General features: G+C 61.7%; 1 protein-coding gene across 2 annotated transcripts; it reads right to left on the reverse strand.

Annotated features, from left to right (window-relative positions):
- Positions 1-6,233: 6,233 nt before the first annotated feature.
- IGF2 (insulin like growth factor 2) lies at positions 6,234-17,213 on the reverse strand. Of its 2 annotated transcripts, none has more exons than XM_054439355.2 (4): positions 17,052-17,213; positions 12,298-12,460; positions 10,474-10,622; positions 6,234-10,180 (listed from the first exon to the last, which is right to left on the reverse strand). In XM_054439355.2, exons 1-4 carry the CDS (start codon positions 17,211-17,213, stop codon positions 9,944-9,946), a joined length of 711 nt encoding a protein of 236 aa, XP_054295330.2. In that variant the 3' UTR covers positions 6,234-9,943. The 2 variants fall into 2 exon arrangements, with proteins under 2 accessions (XP_054295330.2, XP_063526750.1); XM_063670680.1 differs by having other exon boundaries at positions 10,474-10,630; positions 12,297-12,460.

Here is a 17,213-nt window from a genome sequence, read left to right on the forward strand (position 1 = left end):
CCTGTGTGGGAGCTGGGAGGAGCAGGGACCCTGGGGGCCAGACCCAGAGGGACAGGTTCCTCCAGGATGAGGCCTGCTGAGCGGGTCGGTGGGCAACCCCAGCAAGGATGCCTGGCAGCTGGGTCTCCCCTGTAAGCTAACCTGGGGGGCAGGGGGCAAGCTAACCCGGGGGGCAGGGGGCAAGCTAACCCAGTGGCAGGGGGCAAGCTAACCCAGTGACAGGGGGCAAGCTAAGCCAGGGGGCAGGGGGCAAGCTAACCCGGGAGGCAGGGGGCAAGCTAACCCGGGGGGCAGGGGGCAAGCTAACCCGGGGGGCAGGGGGCAAGCTAACCCGGGGCAGGGGCCAAGCTAAGCCAGGGGGCAGGGGGCAAGCTAACCCGGGGGGCAGGGGGCAAGCTAACCCGGGGCAGGGGCCAAGCTAAGCCAGGGAACAGAGGGCAAGTTAACCTGGGGGCAGGGGGCAAGGGGCAAGCTAACCCAGGGGCAGGGGTCAAGCTAACCCAGGGGGCAGGGGGCAAGCTAACCCGGGGCAGGGGCCAAGCTAAGCCGGGGGGCAGGGGGCAAGCTAACCCAGGGGGCAGGGGGCAAGCTAACCCAGGGGCAGGGGGCAAGGGGCATGCTAACCCGGGGGCAGGGTGCAAGGGGCAAGCTAACCGAGGGCAGGGGGCAAGGGGCAAGCTAACCTGGGGGGCAGGGGGCCAGCTAACCCGGGGCAGGGGGCAAGCTAACCCAGGAGGCAGGGAGTTAGCCATGGGTGGGGTGCCAGGGTCCCTCGAGGCACCCTCCAGGGCCTTCTGTCTGACCCCTCTGGTCTGGGAGCCCCAGACAGAGCCCCAGGGATCCTGGAGAGGACTTGCCAACAGGCGTCTTGGGACCGTGGTTAGCAGTGTCTCTGGCAGATGAGGGGGCCTCAATGCCAGACCAAACAGGAAGGGAGACCAGGGAGGCCAGACTCCTGGGGTTCAGGATGGCACAGTACAGCAGAGGGCGTGTGTGAGTTACCAGGACAAGGGTGATACCAGAGGGCCTGGGCAAGAAGGCAGCAGGTGAAGCCTGGGACTGGGAGTGGAGGGGGCGGGTGGGAGGACCGGGGCTGGGGCCGGGTGCTGGAAAGCCGGGCCAGGTGCTGGAAAGCCTGGCCAGGGCCTGGATTTGCCAGTGGCCCACAGGATTCATGGAGGGCTCTAAGTGGAGAGAGGCAGACTCTGGCCCCGCTGCTCTGGTCCCATATGGAGCATGGCCAGAGGGGCTGGCTCTACTGGAGGCTGGACAGCAGCAGGGGCCAGGGCCTGGTGGAGTCCATGGATCTCCTCAACTAACTCAATGTGAGGTGTGGTGGAGGGCAGTGGTTGGGGACCGGCAGACGCACGCTGGGTGAGGGGTCTGCAGGACATCCTGGAGGAGTGAAGCCGGCCACAGCAGGTGCCATTAGAAGTGTGTCCTCTTCATTCCCAGAGCGTTTGTGGGACAGGTCCACATGGGCTGCTGTTGTGCAGAGGAATTCCAAGGCAGACTCCACGCCGAGGGCGTAACCATGCCAAGATGACCTGGGCAAAGGTCTGCAGGGGAAGGGGTCTAGGCAGGGGCAGCCCAACCTGGGACCACTGTGGCTGGGCAGGCGTCCTAGAGGTGGCGGTGATGGGTAGTGTGGGTCTGGTGGCCTCATGGGTCATCACGAGGGTGTTGCTTGTCACCAAGGAAATAAGGTACCACTGCTGGACTATGAACCGAGCTGTGCCACGAGGCCACGTGGGTGCTGCGTGAAGGTTGGGTTAGGGTTAGGGTTAGGTTAGGCTGGAGTGCAGTGTCTGTTCACAGGTGCCATCACAGATCACTATAACCTTGGACTCCTGGGCTCAAGTGATCCTCCTGGCTCAGCCTCCCGAGTAGCTGGGATTACAGGTTCGAGTCACTGCACGTGACGGGACAGACCTTTTTGAGGGCCACCATTCACCCCACGGCCTCAGGGTCCCATGGTGTCTGTTGAACAAATGGCATGGCCTATACAGCCCAGGCCATCTGCCCCCCATTACAGCTCTGACCTCAGCCCCTTATACAGGCCCCCCACCTCTTCCTGCTGCAGCTCCCACCAACCCAAACCCCTGACTTCCTGCTGTGGCTCAAACACTCCCAGGCCACTCATGTTTCATCCTCGTGAGGAAGAATGTTCTTTCTGGATACTTCATGCTCCATCCTCAGCTCCTTCCAGTCTCTGCCCCCATGCCAACTTCTCCATGAGGCCTGTCTTGCTTAAAAGAACACCCAACACCTTTATCTTTCTTCCCGCCATGACACTGAGCTCATCTCTTGGCCTGAAATTCCAGCATGTGGGTAGTGCCTGTCCATGTGTTTGTATACATGGATGAGTGGGTGGGTGGATGGAGGAGTGAGTGGATGGGTGGATGAGTGGGTGAGTGAGAGTTAAGTGGGTGGATGGACAGATGAGTAGATAGATGACTGGGAGGTGGATGGAGGGTGAGTGGATGGATGGATGGATGAGTGGGTGAGTGGGTAAGTGGGTGAATGGGTAGATGGATAGATGAGTGGGTGGGTAGATGGGAGGGTGAGTGGATGGATGGATGAGTGGGTGAGTTTGTGGGTAAGTGGGTGAGTGGATGGATGGGTAGATGGATAGATGAGTGGGTGGGTAGATGGGAGGGTGAGTGGATGGATGGATGAGTGGGCAAGTGAGAGGTAAGTGGGTGAGTGGGTGGATGGACAGATGAATAGATAGATGACTGGGTGGGTGGATGGAAGGTGAGTGGATGGATGGATGAGTGGGTGAGTGAGAGGTAAGTGGGTGAGTGGGTGGATGGACAGATGAATAGATAGATGACTGGGTGGGTGGATGGAGGGTGAGTGGATGGATGGATGAGTGGGTGAGTGAGAGTTAAGTGGGTGGATGGACAGATGAGTAGATAGATGAGTGGGTGGGTGGATGGAGGGTGAGTGGATGGATGGATGAGTGGGTGAGTGAGTGGGTAAGTGGGTGAGTGAGCAGATGGATAGATGAGTGGGTGGGTGGATGGAGGGTGAGTGGATGGATGGATGAGTGGGTGAGTTTGTGGGTAAGTGGATGAGTGGATGGATGGGTAGATGGATAGATGAGTGGGTGGGTAGATGGGAGGGTGAGTGGATGGATGGATGAGTAGGTGAGTGAATGGGTAAGTGGGTGAGTGGGTGGATGGGATGGATGAATAGGTGGATGGATGGGTGAGTGGATGGGTGGGTGGGTGGGTGGATTGTTGGGTGGACGAATAGATGGGTGGATGGATGAGTGGGTGAGAGTGGGTAAGTGGGTGAGTGGGTAGATGGGATGGATGAATAGATGGATGAATGGGTGGATGGGTGGAGGGGTGAGTAAATGGATGAATGAGTGGGTGAGTGAGTAGTAGGTGGGGCGTTTGTGCATGGGATGGATGAATAGGTGGATGGGTGGGTGAGTGGATGGATGGGTGGGCAGATGAATAGATGGGTGAATGGGTAAGTGGGTGAGTGGGTGGAGGATGGATGAATAGATTGATGAGTGGGTGGGTGGATGGAGGGGTGAGCAAATGGATGGATGAGTGGGTGAGTGAGTCATAAGTGGGTGGATGGGATGGATAAATAGGTGAATGGGTGGATGGTGAGTGGATATTTGGGTGGGTAGATGGACTAGTGGATGGATGAGTTAGTGAGTGGGTAAGTGGATGGGTGGAGGGATGGGTGGATGGATAAGTGGATGGATGGATGGATGGATGGATGGGTGGAGGGATGGGTGGATGGATGGTTGGATGGATGGGTGGTTGGATGGTTGGATGGATGGGTGGAGGGATGGTTGGATGGATGGGTGGAGGGATGGGTGGAGGGATGGGTGATGGATGGGTGGATGGATGGATGGAGGGATGGGTGGTTGGATGGGTGGAGGGGTGGGTGGAGGGATGGGTGGTTGGATGGTTGGATGGATGGGTGGAGGGATGGGTGGAGGGATGGGTGGAGGGATGGGTGGATGGGTGGATGGAGGGATGGGTGGAGGGATGAGTGGATGGATGGGTGGAGGGATGGGTGGAGGGATGAGTGGAGGGATGGGTGGAGAGATGGGTGGAGGGATGAGTGGATGGATGGGTGGAGGGATGGGTGGATGGATGGGTGGCTGGATGAGTGGATGGACTGGTGGAGGGATGGGTGGATGGATGGTTGGAGGGATGGGTGGATGGATGGGTGGAGAGATGGGTGGATGGACGGGTGGAGGGATGGGTGGATGGACGGGTGGATGGATGGACGGGTGGATGGACGGGTGGAGGGATGGGTGGATGGATGGGTGGAGGGATGGGTGGATGGATGGGTGGAGGGATGGATGGGTGGATGGATGGGTGGAGGGATGGATGGGTGGATGGATGAGTGGATGGATGGGTGGAGGGATGGGTGGATGGATTGGTGGATGGATGGGTGGAGGGATGGAGAGTTGGAGCTGCCAGGATGAACTGAGAATTTGCAAAGCAGGAAGAGGGGAGAAGAGAGGGCCCTGCAGTCTCAGAACCCCTGGAATGAGGCTGGGCCCAGCGAAGCAGGATGAAGGCTGGGCAGCCCTGAGTGGGTGGCAAGAGACCAGGCTAAACCCAGGAGAACTTGGGTGAGTGGCTTTGCCCAGTTCTGCAGAGAGGTCAGGGAAGGTCACAAGGGTTCTGGGGAAGCAGAGGGCAGGCAGGCTGCAAGTGAAAGGAAAGAAGCTGCAGAGAAGCTCCTGGGTGTGGGCAGGAGTGGCTGAGCAGGCCCAGGGTGCAGGGAGAGCCAGTGTTGAAGTGACCTGGGGCCAGTGGGGACAGGAGCAGGAGGGCCGAGGCTCATGGGGCTGGAGGCTGGGCCCTGAAGCAGACCCAGAGAGGAAGGGAGGCCATGAGGCCGGCCCTGCATGGGCCTGGGGGGCTGCAGGGCTGAGGGAGGGCATGGGGCAGAGCTTCCTTGGCTTGGAGGGAAAGGAACTCCACCTGGCCTCAGGAAGGTGGACAGGACTAGGGTTCCATCTACACCTACAGAAGGGCCTCAGAGCAGCCCTGACCCCCTAGGGGTCAGCAATGCTACCTGGGCCCTGGACCCTCCAGCTTAGCCCTAGCACTGAGGCACAGAGCCAGGGACCAGCCCAGGAAGGGCATGGTGCCCCCCATATCCAATCTGCTCTTCTCCAACCCCCAGCCCTCGTCATCTTCAGGGCTAATCCCACCTCCTCCAGGCAACTCCCCAAACCACCACCCACCCTCTCCCTTCCCTTGGAGTGGTTCTCAGATGGTGTGGGCAGTGACACTGTCCGTGTAGATGTGTCCCCAGGCCTCAGAGGCTTGAGTGACAGCCCAGCACCCTCCAGTGCCCAGCACAGGAGAAACGCTAGGGACAGAGGCAGCCATCAAGGGACAGGGCTTGACCAGGGGCAGACCCTGGGGGCCAGGATGCAAGCACGCCCCCAACCCAGTCAGGCCCCTCCCCACTGCCTGCCCAGCACTGAAGGCTGCAGGGCCCTGGGAACACTTCCGGGCTCCATCTGTGGTGCCCCTGTCCCTCCATCCCCACAGCAGTGGGAGCACAGGCAGATCCACTGCCCAAGGCTGCTGGAAAGTTCCCGGAGGGGGATGGAGAGAAGAGGCTGGGCCAGGCTCCCAGCAGCCCAGTGTACCCCTCCTCCTGTGCTCAGGGACCCTTGAAAGCTAGAGGCCAGCACCCTCGGGACAGGTGGGTACAGGCTGAGCCCTGGCAGGAGGCAGTGGTACTAATGACATCTGGGCAGCCTCAATCTTGGAAGGGGGCTGAGTCCCTGGGTGAGAGTGGCCCTGAGCCCCCATCTCCAGCAACAGCTACGGTTTCCAGAACCTTTTAGAGGTTGCCCAGCCCCAGTCCTCTAAGGTTGGTGGGAGGGAGGCATTCCTTGGAGTTGGTACTGATGGTACTTTGCTTTTTCTCTGAAAAAGCCCCCCAGGCTCCTACCCCTCGTGGCACCCCCATCTTTGAGAACTTTGTGCCTGACACTGTCCCAGACCCCCTGGCTTCAGGTGCACGACCGTGAGTCTGAGAGTCTGGCTTCCAGCTGCTCTCATTTCTCCATGTGTGTGATCAGGGGACGGAGGGAGGTGTCCGCACCCCTAAGGCCTTCCTTCCCCTTCCCTCTTCTCCTATCCCCCTCTGCCTGCTCCCAGGTGCTCAGCCCCTTCCCTCCGTCCCGCAGTCCAGTACCCAAGTCAAAGAGTGGAACCCTCAGAAGATCATGACTTTTAATGCTTTATTGGGATTGCAAGCGTTACAGGGTTAAAGACAAAACCCAAGCATGGGATTTTGCCAGAAATATTAGCGTTAAAGGAGCTGAGTTGAGTCAAACACGGGCCGCAAGGTGGACTGAGGCGGCAGGCACAGGTGACATTCAGTGTTTGGCGTGGGGGTCTTCAGGTGATGGCAGAGGAGGGGACCCAAGAGGGGGCCCCCCGCTGAAGACATTGGGGACACGGGGAGGAGACAAGATGGAGAGCCACGACTAGGCACGGAGGTCAGACAGGCAGCCTGGGCCAGGATGGTTAGTGGCCCAGGGGAGAGCTGCAAACTTGGGGACGCAAAGGGCTGGTCGGCAAGTGCCCCCGGGAACACCCACTCCGGCGAGGCAGAATATAACACTGGGTGGGTGGGCATCCTGACGAATGGGCAGGTAATTTGGGGTGCCTCGAAGTGTTTTGGATCTCAGGCCAATGTGGGTTCTACAATTGTGACAATTTGGCTCTTTGGGCTTCTGTCCAATGTTCCGAATGGCCCACTCTCAGGGCGCTTGCCGAGGGACCCTCTGCGACTGAGGCGGGCTGGCATGGACGACCCCCGGGGTCATGCCAGCCCCGTCGCCAGGACCCAGAAGCATCGGGCCTCTAGACTGCTAGTCAGGCTGCATGCAGGGGGGCTGAGCTGGGGGCACAAGTGGGGGCGAGGTAAACCTCCCAGAGGCCGAGTCCCTGCCACAGCCCTAGGCGCCGCGGTGGTGGCTGCTACGGCATCGCCAGACCCGTGGGCTCCGGGGCCCAAGCAACCTGGTCGATGGGCAGACCTGGCAGCTCTCCTGCTCTGTGGGCTCAGACCCGCCTGACCTCCCTACTCCCCGACCTCACCCCACCTTGCCCCCAGGAGGTCCCAGAGAGCTTCGGACCTCCTGGAGACAAGGCAGGGTGCTGAGGGGCGGGCAAGATGTCACCGAGGGAGAGGGGAGGGCTCCTCAAGTGTGCGGAAGGCGGCCACCCTGCCCCAGCCTGATGGAACCCTCTGTTTACACACCAGCTAGCCCCTTCCGCTCCGGCTGGCCTCGGGCCAGCCGGGAGCCCCCTCCTGTGGCCTCCGAGCACCCTCCTGACGCCTGAGGAGACCCTGCCCCACTCCCCCCTCCGCCCTCAGGACTTCTGGGGACCAGCCACTGTCCCCAGAAGCCAGGTCGGACAGTGGCCTTCTCCACTCCCTTTGACTTCTCCAAGGGGGCTCAGTGGCCAGTGCCCCCCAGGAGACTCCACCCTCAACTCAACCCAAGCAACAGGGACAGATGTAAAACAAAATCCAATCAGGGCGATAAATGGCGGGGGGCAGGACGTGGTGGTCTCCAGGCTGGCTTCGTGCGTTCTTGCTTTTGTCACTGCCCCCCTGTTACATAGGGAGGGGGTTTAATTTGGTTTCTGAGCGCATAAAGCTAAGGAGGGGTAAAAAAAAAAAAACGAAAAAAAAAAAAGGAAAAATGCCCCAAGAAACAAAGAGGGGAAATAGATCAATTGACATGAAATTTGGGGGTTCCTAATTTCTCTATGTAATTCGGCAAGTCTGCTGTCAATCCTCCTGACTTTTCCATCCAAAATCTCCCGGGACCACTTCCTACCCCAGAGTTCCCCCCACCCAGCCCCCACTGCCCCCCACCCACCCCTCCAACCGCCAGACTTCCCACACTCCCCGCATCAGTGCACGGCCCCCGAGGACCCCACATTTCTTGGGGGGTCCCCAGGAGACGGGCAAAGATGATCCCTAGGTGTGCTCCGGTGGGGGGGTCCCCAAGATCTTCCTTCCAGGAGCACACGAGGGAGTCAGGCTACTCGTGGGGGCATGTCTGCTCAGCTACCGCCATCTCCAATGTGGCCAAACTCCTTCCTCACTCTGGCTGGGCCAACACACAGTAAGGTGTATCGGGAATGGGTGGGGTATGGGGAGCATCGTGGCTCACACTGCGGGGGCTGTGGGGACAGGCGCCAAGGAGGCCAGCCTCGCAAGGGCACCTCTCTCATGGTGGAAAGATGGAATTAGGCCTGGGACACACTCCGCCCACCCTACGGGCGCATCCCAAACGCTGCCGGCCGCACACTCAGGCCCCACCATCTGAGCCCCCTCCTCTGAGAGGCAGGGCACAGACAGGGCCGAGGGGCAGTGGAGATGGGAACAGGAGGGGGGCTCAGACCATGAAAACAGCTTGGAGAATCTTAGAGGGACTTTGGCCTGATCCGTACAGATATCGTAGTTGCTTAGATATGCTTATTGTTTTCATCCAATTGTGTGTGGGGGTGTGTGTGTGTGTGCGTGCAGGTGGGTGCTTATGTGTGCACGTGTGTGTGCTGCGTGTTCGTGTGCTGTGTGTGCTGTGTTCATGTATGTGCTGTGCGTGCATGTGTGTGCTGTGTGTGCTGTGTGTGTGTGTGCTGTGTGTGTGTGCTGTGTGTGCTGTGTTCGTGTGTGTGCTGTGTTCGTGTGTGTGCTGTGCGTGCGTGTGCTGTGTTCGTGTGTGTGCTGTGTTCGTGTGTGTGCTGTGCGTGCGTGTGTGCTGTGTGTGCTGTGTTCATGTGTGTGCTGTGCATGCATGTGTGCTGTGTGTGCATGTGTGTGCTGTGTGTTTGTCTGTGTGCTGTGTTCATGTGTGTGCTGTGTTCGCGTGTGTGGGCTGTGTGTGCGTGTGTGTGATGTGTGTGCGTGTGTGTGCTGTGTGTTTGTGTGTGTGCTGTGTGCTCGTGTGTGTGCGCTGTGTGTGTGTGTGCTGTGTGTTTGTGTGTGTGCTGTGTTCATGTGTGTGCTGTGTGTTGTGTGCGTGTGGCTGCGGGGATGCATAAAGTATGAGTGCTTTTTAGGATGGGAATTGAGATGTAAGATTTGGGGGTGAGGGTCGTGCCAATTACATTTCATTTGCATGGATTTTGGTTTTCATGTTCTGTCCTCCCCTCCTTTGGTCTCACCGGGTCCCTGTGACTGCTCTGTGATTTTTAGTGATGGAAAAGGGAGTGAGGAGCCAGTCGGGGTTGTTGCTATTTTCGGATGGCCAGTTTACCCTGAAAATTCCCATGAGAAGGGAGATGGCGGTAGCAGCGACATGCCCACCTGTGATTTCTGGGGCCCTTCTTTTCTCTTTGCTGGTTCAGGGACTCAAGTCCAGGCCAATTTGACTCAAAGTCCAAGGGAGAAGAGAAAGAGGGGGGTGGGGAGTGCCAAATTCCTTTATTTTGCCAATTGTTTCTCAGCCAATTCGTTTTTAATACTTTTTTTTTTTTTTTTAGCCAATTGATTTTTTTTTTGTTGGTTGTTTTTTTAAAGCCAATTTCTGAGCTTTTGTGGTGTTTCTAAAAAGCCAATTAGTTTTAAGAGGGTTGTTGTGGGGTGGGGGAAGGGGGTTAGTTTAATGTTTTGATTTTTTATGTGTGGGGATAATTGGGGATAATTTGGGGGGAGGGTGTGTGGAGGGTGTTTAAAGCCAATCGATTTTGTACATGTTTGAAGATGTTGCTATGATGCTTCCTCAGCCCGATGGAGGGGGCCGAGGAGAGTAGCCTGTTTCGGGGAGGCGGGGCACGGGGACTGGGTCAGGAGAAGCCCCAGGGGGACGTGGAACCGAGAGATTTTCGCGATGGAACCTGATGGAAACATCCGTGGTCAGGAGGAGGCTGGAGGGTGGTGGCGCCGGGCTGCAGACTCGCGGCAGTTTTGCTCACTTCCGATTGCTGGCCATCTCTGGGGGGGTGCCCCCGTGGGTGGGGTCTTGGGTGGGTAGAGCAATCAGGGGACGGTGACGCTTGGCCTCCCTGAACGCCTCGAGCTCCTTGGCGAGCACGTGACCCCGGCGGGCACGCAGGAGGGCAGGCAGGCCCCTGCGCAGGCGCTGGGTGGACTGCTTCCAGGTGTCATATTGGAAGAACTTGCCCACGGGGTATCTGGGGAAGTTGTCCTGGGAGGGGAAGGGGCTGGTCAGCAGGTGCCTGCTCTCCGCGCTCTTCCGCCTGAGCTGCCCGCCTGACCCGACAGGCCGCCCCTCTGACTGATCAGTGACTTGAGCTAATGTCCATGGGTAGAGGGACAGAAGGAGCCAGCATCTGAGCTGCTCCCCAGCCACACAACAAGCAAGGAAGTCACGGGTCCTTGTCCCTGGCCAAGAGGTCCCAGAGGCCACAGGAAACGCTGGGCGCCCGAAGCCCTATTTCTCTGTCTCTAGAGAGCGGGAAAGGGGCCCAGGACCCTCACCGGAAGCACGGTCGGAGGGGTCGACACGTCCCTCTCGGACTTGGCGGGGGTAGCACAGTACGTCTCCAGGAGGGCCAGGTCACAGCTGCGGAAACAGCACTCCTCAACGATGCCACGGCTGCGACGGCTCACACGGCTTGCGGGCCTGCCTGGAAGTCCCACAGCACAGAGACAGCCTCGTTAGCACCGCACTGCCCCCTGCCCCAGGAGGCCCTCAGGCCAGGCCCTGGAAGGATGCAGCCACCCTGCGGGTCAGGGGAGGGAGGTGAGAGCTGGCAGGCAGAGGCGTCCCAGGAAGAAGAGAGGTGAGAGGGGAGGTGAGTGGGACCCAGACCAGCCCGTGGCCTCTGCTGCCTCCTTCCTCCGATGAGAAATGGGCACAAGCTCTTGGTCCCATGGCCAGACAGACACCACCAGGACCAAAGGCCCACAATGGGAGTGGTTTGGAAAATATGTGGGATGTGAGCCCAGTTCAGGGGCCCCCACAGGAGGGACTGCTGTCCCTGAGCTTGGACTCTGGCCTGGCACCACCTAGAAGGCTGGAGGGGCCCACACCACCCCTGGAGCTGCTGAGACAGGGAGGCAAGGGCAGGAGAGGAGAAGACGGGAGGAGAGGAGTGAGGAGGCGTGACGGAACCACTCCCTTCTTTCCTCCCGTCTTCCCCCTCTCCCCCACAGCAATGCTCAGCTGGAAGGGGAAGGTCGCTGGGGGCTCCACCTTGGGGTGCCAAAGGGCAGGTGCCATCAGCCGGAGGAGGGAGCAGGAGCCCCATCACGGGGGTCCCCCAAGTGGGGGCTTGGCCCTCCCCTCCTCTCAGGAAAGCCTGGTGCAGGGAAGCTTCTCCCTGGGCAAGGACCGGCTGGCACCAGGCCCTGCAGTGCCACTTCCTACCCCCAAATGGGGCAGGCGAGAGAAAGGGTACAGGAGAGGCCAGGGCGGGCAGGGGCTTCCAGAGTCAAGCAGCAGGAACTTTTCAGAGAGAAGCTTTGAAGTGCATTTGCATCCTGTGAGCCCGTTTCACAGCGTGAGTCAGTAGTGGTGGTAAAGATGTCACGTGGTGAGTGTCAGGTGGAATAAGCCGTGCGGCCCCTGCCAGCAAGGAGCGGCCCCTCCCCTGCCCCATCAGGCATGCCCAGGCACCATGCCTGCCTCTGCATCCACCCAGCCCCCCATCTGGGGGCAGGGTCTCAAGGACAACGGGCCGTGCACCCACCTGCCAGCCCCCAGGCTGGAGGACCAAGAGAGAAACATGAGGAAAGGCTGAAGCGTCCTCGAGGTCAGCAGGTGGGCACCCTCCACGGCGGCCTTGGGGCCCAAGGAGGCGCATGCATCGCTCAGCCCTGCCACCCACCAACTGCACTTGTCTGATTGATTTTAATTCTATAAATCACTTTATTGATTTTAATTCTGATCATTCACTGAACGCATGTCCCTTGTCAAAATGTCCAAAAGGTGCAGGAAGAAAGGCAGGCTCTTCCTCCAGAGCCTGAAACCCTGGCCTAGGGGTGTGACGCCTCAGCAGCAGGAGCCTCACGGCCCCCAACAGAAATTCTGATGCCCAGGGAGACCCCCGTGAGTGCCCCTGACATCTAGGGGGCACCTCTGGCCCACCCTTCGAAGGAGGCGTGTGACAGGAAAGGCAGCTGGTGTAGATGCCCTGGGACACCGCAGGTGCTCAGAAATGCGGCTGGAAGGTCAAAGTCTCAGAGCAAGGGGCCGGGCCGCTGACCTAGGAGTGTGCTCCCCTGACTTGAGGTTGGGAGTCCTCACCGGTCACTCTAGGGGCCTGACCAGGTCTGAGGAAGCCCCTCCCAGCTACTTACTGAAGTAGAAGCCGCGGTCCCCACAGACGAACTGGAGGGTGTCCACCAGCTCCCCGCCGCACAGGGTCTCACTGGGGCGGTAAGCAGCAATGCAGCACGAGGCGAAGGCCAAGAAGGTGAGAAGCACCAGCATCGACTTCCCCATTGGGATTCCCATTGGTATCTGGGGGCGGGAGAGAAGTGGCGTGAGCGGGGCAGCCAGGCCAAGCCCCAGGCCAGAGGTGCCCCTCCCAAACCAAATTTGCCAACCTACAAATTCAATTGAAAATTTAAAGCACGGCTTTCCTATAAACATTATTTTTATTACAAAAGTAACACACAGGTCACAATGCCGAGGTGAGGGCGCAGGGCCACGCGCAGAATGAAGTGTCCGGAAGCACACAGAAAGGGCCCAGTTCCTTCCATTTGCAAGAAGCACTAGTAATTTTACACGAGGGGTGGCCATCTCCATGGTCATTATTGCAGGAGCTCAGCGGCATCCACAGCTGCAGGGGCCCAGGCTGGACACCCGACCTGGCCTCCGTCCTATGACACCATGGGGGCAGGGCCAGCCCAGGGTCACATCACATTTCTCAGCTCCAGCCAAGATGGCAGACAGCCCCACCCCTACAGAGCATGTGCATCCAAGAGGACCAGTCCCTTCCTCCCCACAACCCCCAGCTGAGCAGGGGGGGTCCAGGAGGACCATCCTCCTCAAAGCAGCAGGCCGGTCCTGCTGGGCCAGCCCCGCCTCTCCCCCTGGCTTTTCCACCTTTCCAGTCTGCAGCGGAGCCAGGCCTGGGTCAAGGGCTCCAATGGTTAGCACAACCACGCCACCCATGCTCCCAGAAACCTTGTTTTCCCAGTCACCCAGTTCTCCAACTCCAGTCTGCCTCGGGTACCCCCCAAACACACACACACAAGAGCCCAGAGCCTCCTTTCCAGGCCTCAAATCGAACAAGTAAGGCCAGGGGCCTCCGGAACATCTCCCCATTTGCGCTACCGAACTCTCCCCGTGGGAGCTGGAGAGACCAGCTCAGGCCACCTGGGAAGTCCGACACCAGGTTCCCCAGACTACAATCTGGAAGGGGAGGCCAGTCTTAGGACACACCCCCTCCACAGGCTGCAGGGCCACAGGGCTGGGTTAACCAACTCGGGGGTGAGAGGCCGGGGGCCACCACAGCAAGTTGGCCCTGCCCCTGCAGAAGGTGGAGCCCTCCAGGCGGGCAGCCCCAGCCTTCGCTCCACAGACCCAGGGGAGTTTTTGATGCAATAAATTATGTGAGCGACTAAGCAGGCAATGGGACAGAAGCACAACTTTGCATGCCCTGTCTAAAGAGCAGTGGGCAGCTGCACCGAGGATCTGAAAGCCTCCTTGGTCATCTCCTTGACTGGACCCTGGCCAGTCCCCTCACCGCCCCCTCTGCCACCCCCTTCCAAATTCTAAGAGCACACTCCGCCAGCTGGCCACTCTAGCCCTCGCCGCGCTTCCGCAACAAGCCCCACCACTCTGAACTTGGAGGTCCGGGTCAGGGGACCGGCTGAAAGCAGGACAGGAAGCATGCAGCGGTGCGGAGCAGGTGAGGGCCCAGGAAAAGCCCTGAGCTGGGCAAGGAGGGGGCCGAAGGGAAGGAACAGAAAGGGAAGGAGCAGGTGAGGAAGCCGAGACCAGATGGGGGCAGGGGCAGAGGAAAAGAGGGGAGGGGGGTGCTGTCCGAGAGGCAGCGGGCTGGCGGCTGCAGGGCCCGAGGCCCAGGCGTGGGCCGTGCCCCCTGCTGCCCTGCCTCAGGCTGGAGTGGGATGGCAGCGGGGGTCCTCACTCCACAGCCCTGGTTACCTACAGCTCAGCAGAAGGCTCGCTGGGGCAGGAGGAGGAGGAGGAAGAGGAGGAGGAGGAAGCTGGAAGTCTCTTTCACAGGAGAAGCTAATGTCCAGTTTGCAGGCTGGTCAGTGCCTCAGCTTTTATGTGTGAGCCGACTCCTCCCAGCCCCGGCTCCACCCTACCCCCCACCCCTCTCCCTGCTGACCACTCCCCCGCGCCTTTGCTCCCGCCCTCTCCCTCCTCCCAGCCAGTCTCTTCTCTCCTGCACCCCCAACCGCGAGCCCTGGACCATCCCGTAGCGAAGTGCCATGGGCTCCCATCCTGCACCCCCAGCTCATCTCTGCACAGGGCAGTGAAGGCGGGGGGGATCTCCTTCCCACCTCCTTGTATGGAAACTTCCACGCTGCCCACTGGGCAGGGGCCGCGGCCTCTCTCTGGGTTGAAGGCTCTGCCCTTCTTAGCCTCAGACCAGCAGCCCCTCTCCCCCTCTCCCGGGACTCCTGTTTGGAAATGTTGCGGACAGAGCCAGAGGGGGTGTGGGGGAGATATCGCGAATGTGGCGTCTGCCATGACTCCTGCCAACTCGGCCCCTCTCCATCCTGGCCCCGCCCACCCCCGTCTTCCTCTCGCGGTCTCGCTGGCACCGCGTCAACATACCAGGGTGGGCTTCTGCGGCTCCGCGCCCCTCCTCGTTACCCAGCACCCCGGAGGCCAGGGCCCGCAAGGCACGAATCACACATGTTAGGCAGCACCCCCTGCACCCACAGACCGACCAGGAAGTCGCCCCTGCAGACAGCTCACACCTCCCTCGGCCCTTCCCGACGCCCCCACCCCACCCCCAGCTCCACCGCCAGGGTGAGCGCGGGGCTCCGCGCAGGGAACGGGACCCGCAGCCGCCCGTCCTCCTCCTCCTCCCCGGGCTCAGCCGCCCCGCCGAGCCCCGCCGAGCCCCGCAGGCCCGGGCCGGGAGCAGGCGGAGGAAGGGCCGGGCGTCCGGCGCAAGCCCGCGCCGCCCCAGCCCCGGCCCCGGCCCAGCCCGCACACGCCGCTTACCTGGAAGCCGGCGACGCTGCCGCCCACCTCCCTGCTGCGTGTCGCAAACCGAACAGCGGGCGTTGGCCCTCCTGCCGGACACTCCTCTGCCAGCGCCGCTCTGGCCGAGTCGCGGGGGCCGAATGTGCGACGGGGCAGAGCGGGGGGATGGCTTTTTTTTGGGGGGGGGGGAATTCGTCTGATTGTCCAGGGAGGACGGGCTGTCTTCGGGCTGGGGCGGGCCAGATGTTGTACTTTTCGGGGGGGAAAAGGTATCGGGAAATGAGGTCAGCTGTTGTATCAAGGATAGAGGGGGGCAGAGATAGTGCGAGTGACAGAGTGAACGTGAAAGGGGGGGGGCGAAGAGAGGGCGAGAGGGAGAGAGGACAGCGAGAGGCGGGCAGGCTCACAGCGGGAGAGAACAGCACGGAGAGAAACAGAAAGCGTGTAATTAATCCACTTTGGTTCGGCGAAGGCGAGAGGGCGGGCGTGAGGGGGGGAGGGAGTCGGAGGCTAGGACCTGGGGGGGACGGGAGGGAGCGAAGGGAAGGTTGCGGGAGAAAGAGCGGGGGCCGGGGCCAGACGCCAAGAGGGGCGCGGGGAGCACAGAGAAGCGGAGGGAAGGGCGCCACGTCGAGGGGCCGGGGGAGGCGGTGACTGGGGGGCGGAGTGGAGGCTGCACCCGGACCGCGGGCGCCCAGCTCGGTTTGGGCCGACGGAGCCCTCTGCCGTCGCGAGCCCGGGCCTCGGGAGGGTGACAGGCGGTGGCGGCACCGGGGCCGCTCCGGGACGCAGCGCGGAGAGGGGAGCGGCCCGAGGCTGCGCGCCGGGGGGAGGGCTGGAGGGGGAGCGCGGGGGGGTGACAACGCCGGCGGCCTGCGAGCCGGACTGCCTGCGGGGGGAACCGCCTCCTCGGGCGAAGCGGGAATGGGGGAGTTGAGGTAGATGAAGAGGAGGCGGCGGGGAATCCGCAGGCCCGGCGGAGCGCGACCCCGCGGACGGCGCCCGGGACGGGAGTCAGCAGCGAGGCAGCGGGCGGTGTCGACGCGGGGCCGCCTTGCCCGATGGAGGCGCTGGTGGGCAGAGCGCGGGCAGGCGTGGGCCAGGAGGCGGGGGCGGCCGGAAGGGGGGGGCCGGGGCCGGCCGGGCCTCACGCAGCTCCGCCGGAGAGCAGGCGAACTGCGGGCGCCCACGCCCGGCTCTTATAGTCGCGCCAGCCCGCGGCCCAGGGCCCGCGCGGGCCTCGCTGGCCTCGCGCCCGCGCCAATGGGCGCCCGCGGAGCCCTCGCCCCGCCCCCGGCCCGCCCCCGCAACCCGAGCCAAGAGCGGGGCGGGGGGTGCGGGCTGGGGGCCCTGGGGCCCCGGGGGGGGGGCGGCGGTCGCAGGGGCTGGGGGGTGCGCGGGGGCGAGGCTGGGTGGGGGGCAGGGAGCCGCAGAGCGCCAAGGCCATGCTGAATGCCCGTTCTAGAGAATTCAGGGGCCCCATCTCGGGTTTCTGGGGTGCCCGGGCGGCCTGTGCTCGTGAGCTGGGGTCTCCGGGCAGGCAGGGGCAGGCGGGCTCCCAGCGCCCCGCCAGGAGGCTGCACTGCGGGTGCGCCCCGTCTGAGTGCAGATGCAGGTGGCTCGGGGCTGAGTCGGGGGGTCCTTGCTGGTTGTTGCGGCGGAGGGGGCCCCTGGGCTCGGGCGGGGCGCGCAGCCGCCACCTGCCCCAGCAGGAGGAGCCGGCCACGCGGCGCTTGGAGCCTCAGCCAGATCCCGAGCGCCCCCCGGTGCCGCGCCGGAGCCCCGGAGCCCCCGCCAGGTGCGGGACGCGCGGAAGGCCGGCTGCGCCGGGCCGAATCTGGGCCAGGCTTGGAGCCTGCGGAGGCTCCGGCCTCCAGAGGAGAGAGGATCAGGGCGGGAAACACAGCTCAAATCCTACCTGCATGGCCGAGCTCACCGGGATGCGTCTAAGTAGCTCGCCTCTGCGGCCCACCCAAAATATCTGGATAATGGTTACCCCGTCCTCAGTGCGTTGGACTTGCATAGACGCGAGTTCAGTCTCGGGGGCCACCACGATAATTTGGGGGTCTGGGGAAACCAT

This window comes from Pongo pygmaeus, chromosome 9 (assembly GCF_028885625.2).
Source record: "Pongo pygmaeus isolate AG05252 chromosome 9, NHGRI_mPonPyg2-v2.0_pri, whole genome shotgun sequence".
NCBI lineage: Eukaryota > Metazoa > Chordata > Mammalia > Primates > Hominidae > Pongo > Pongo pygmaeus.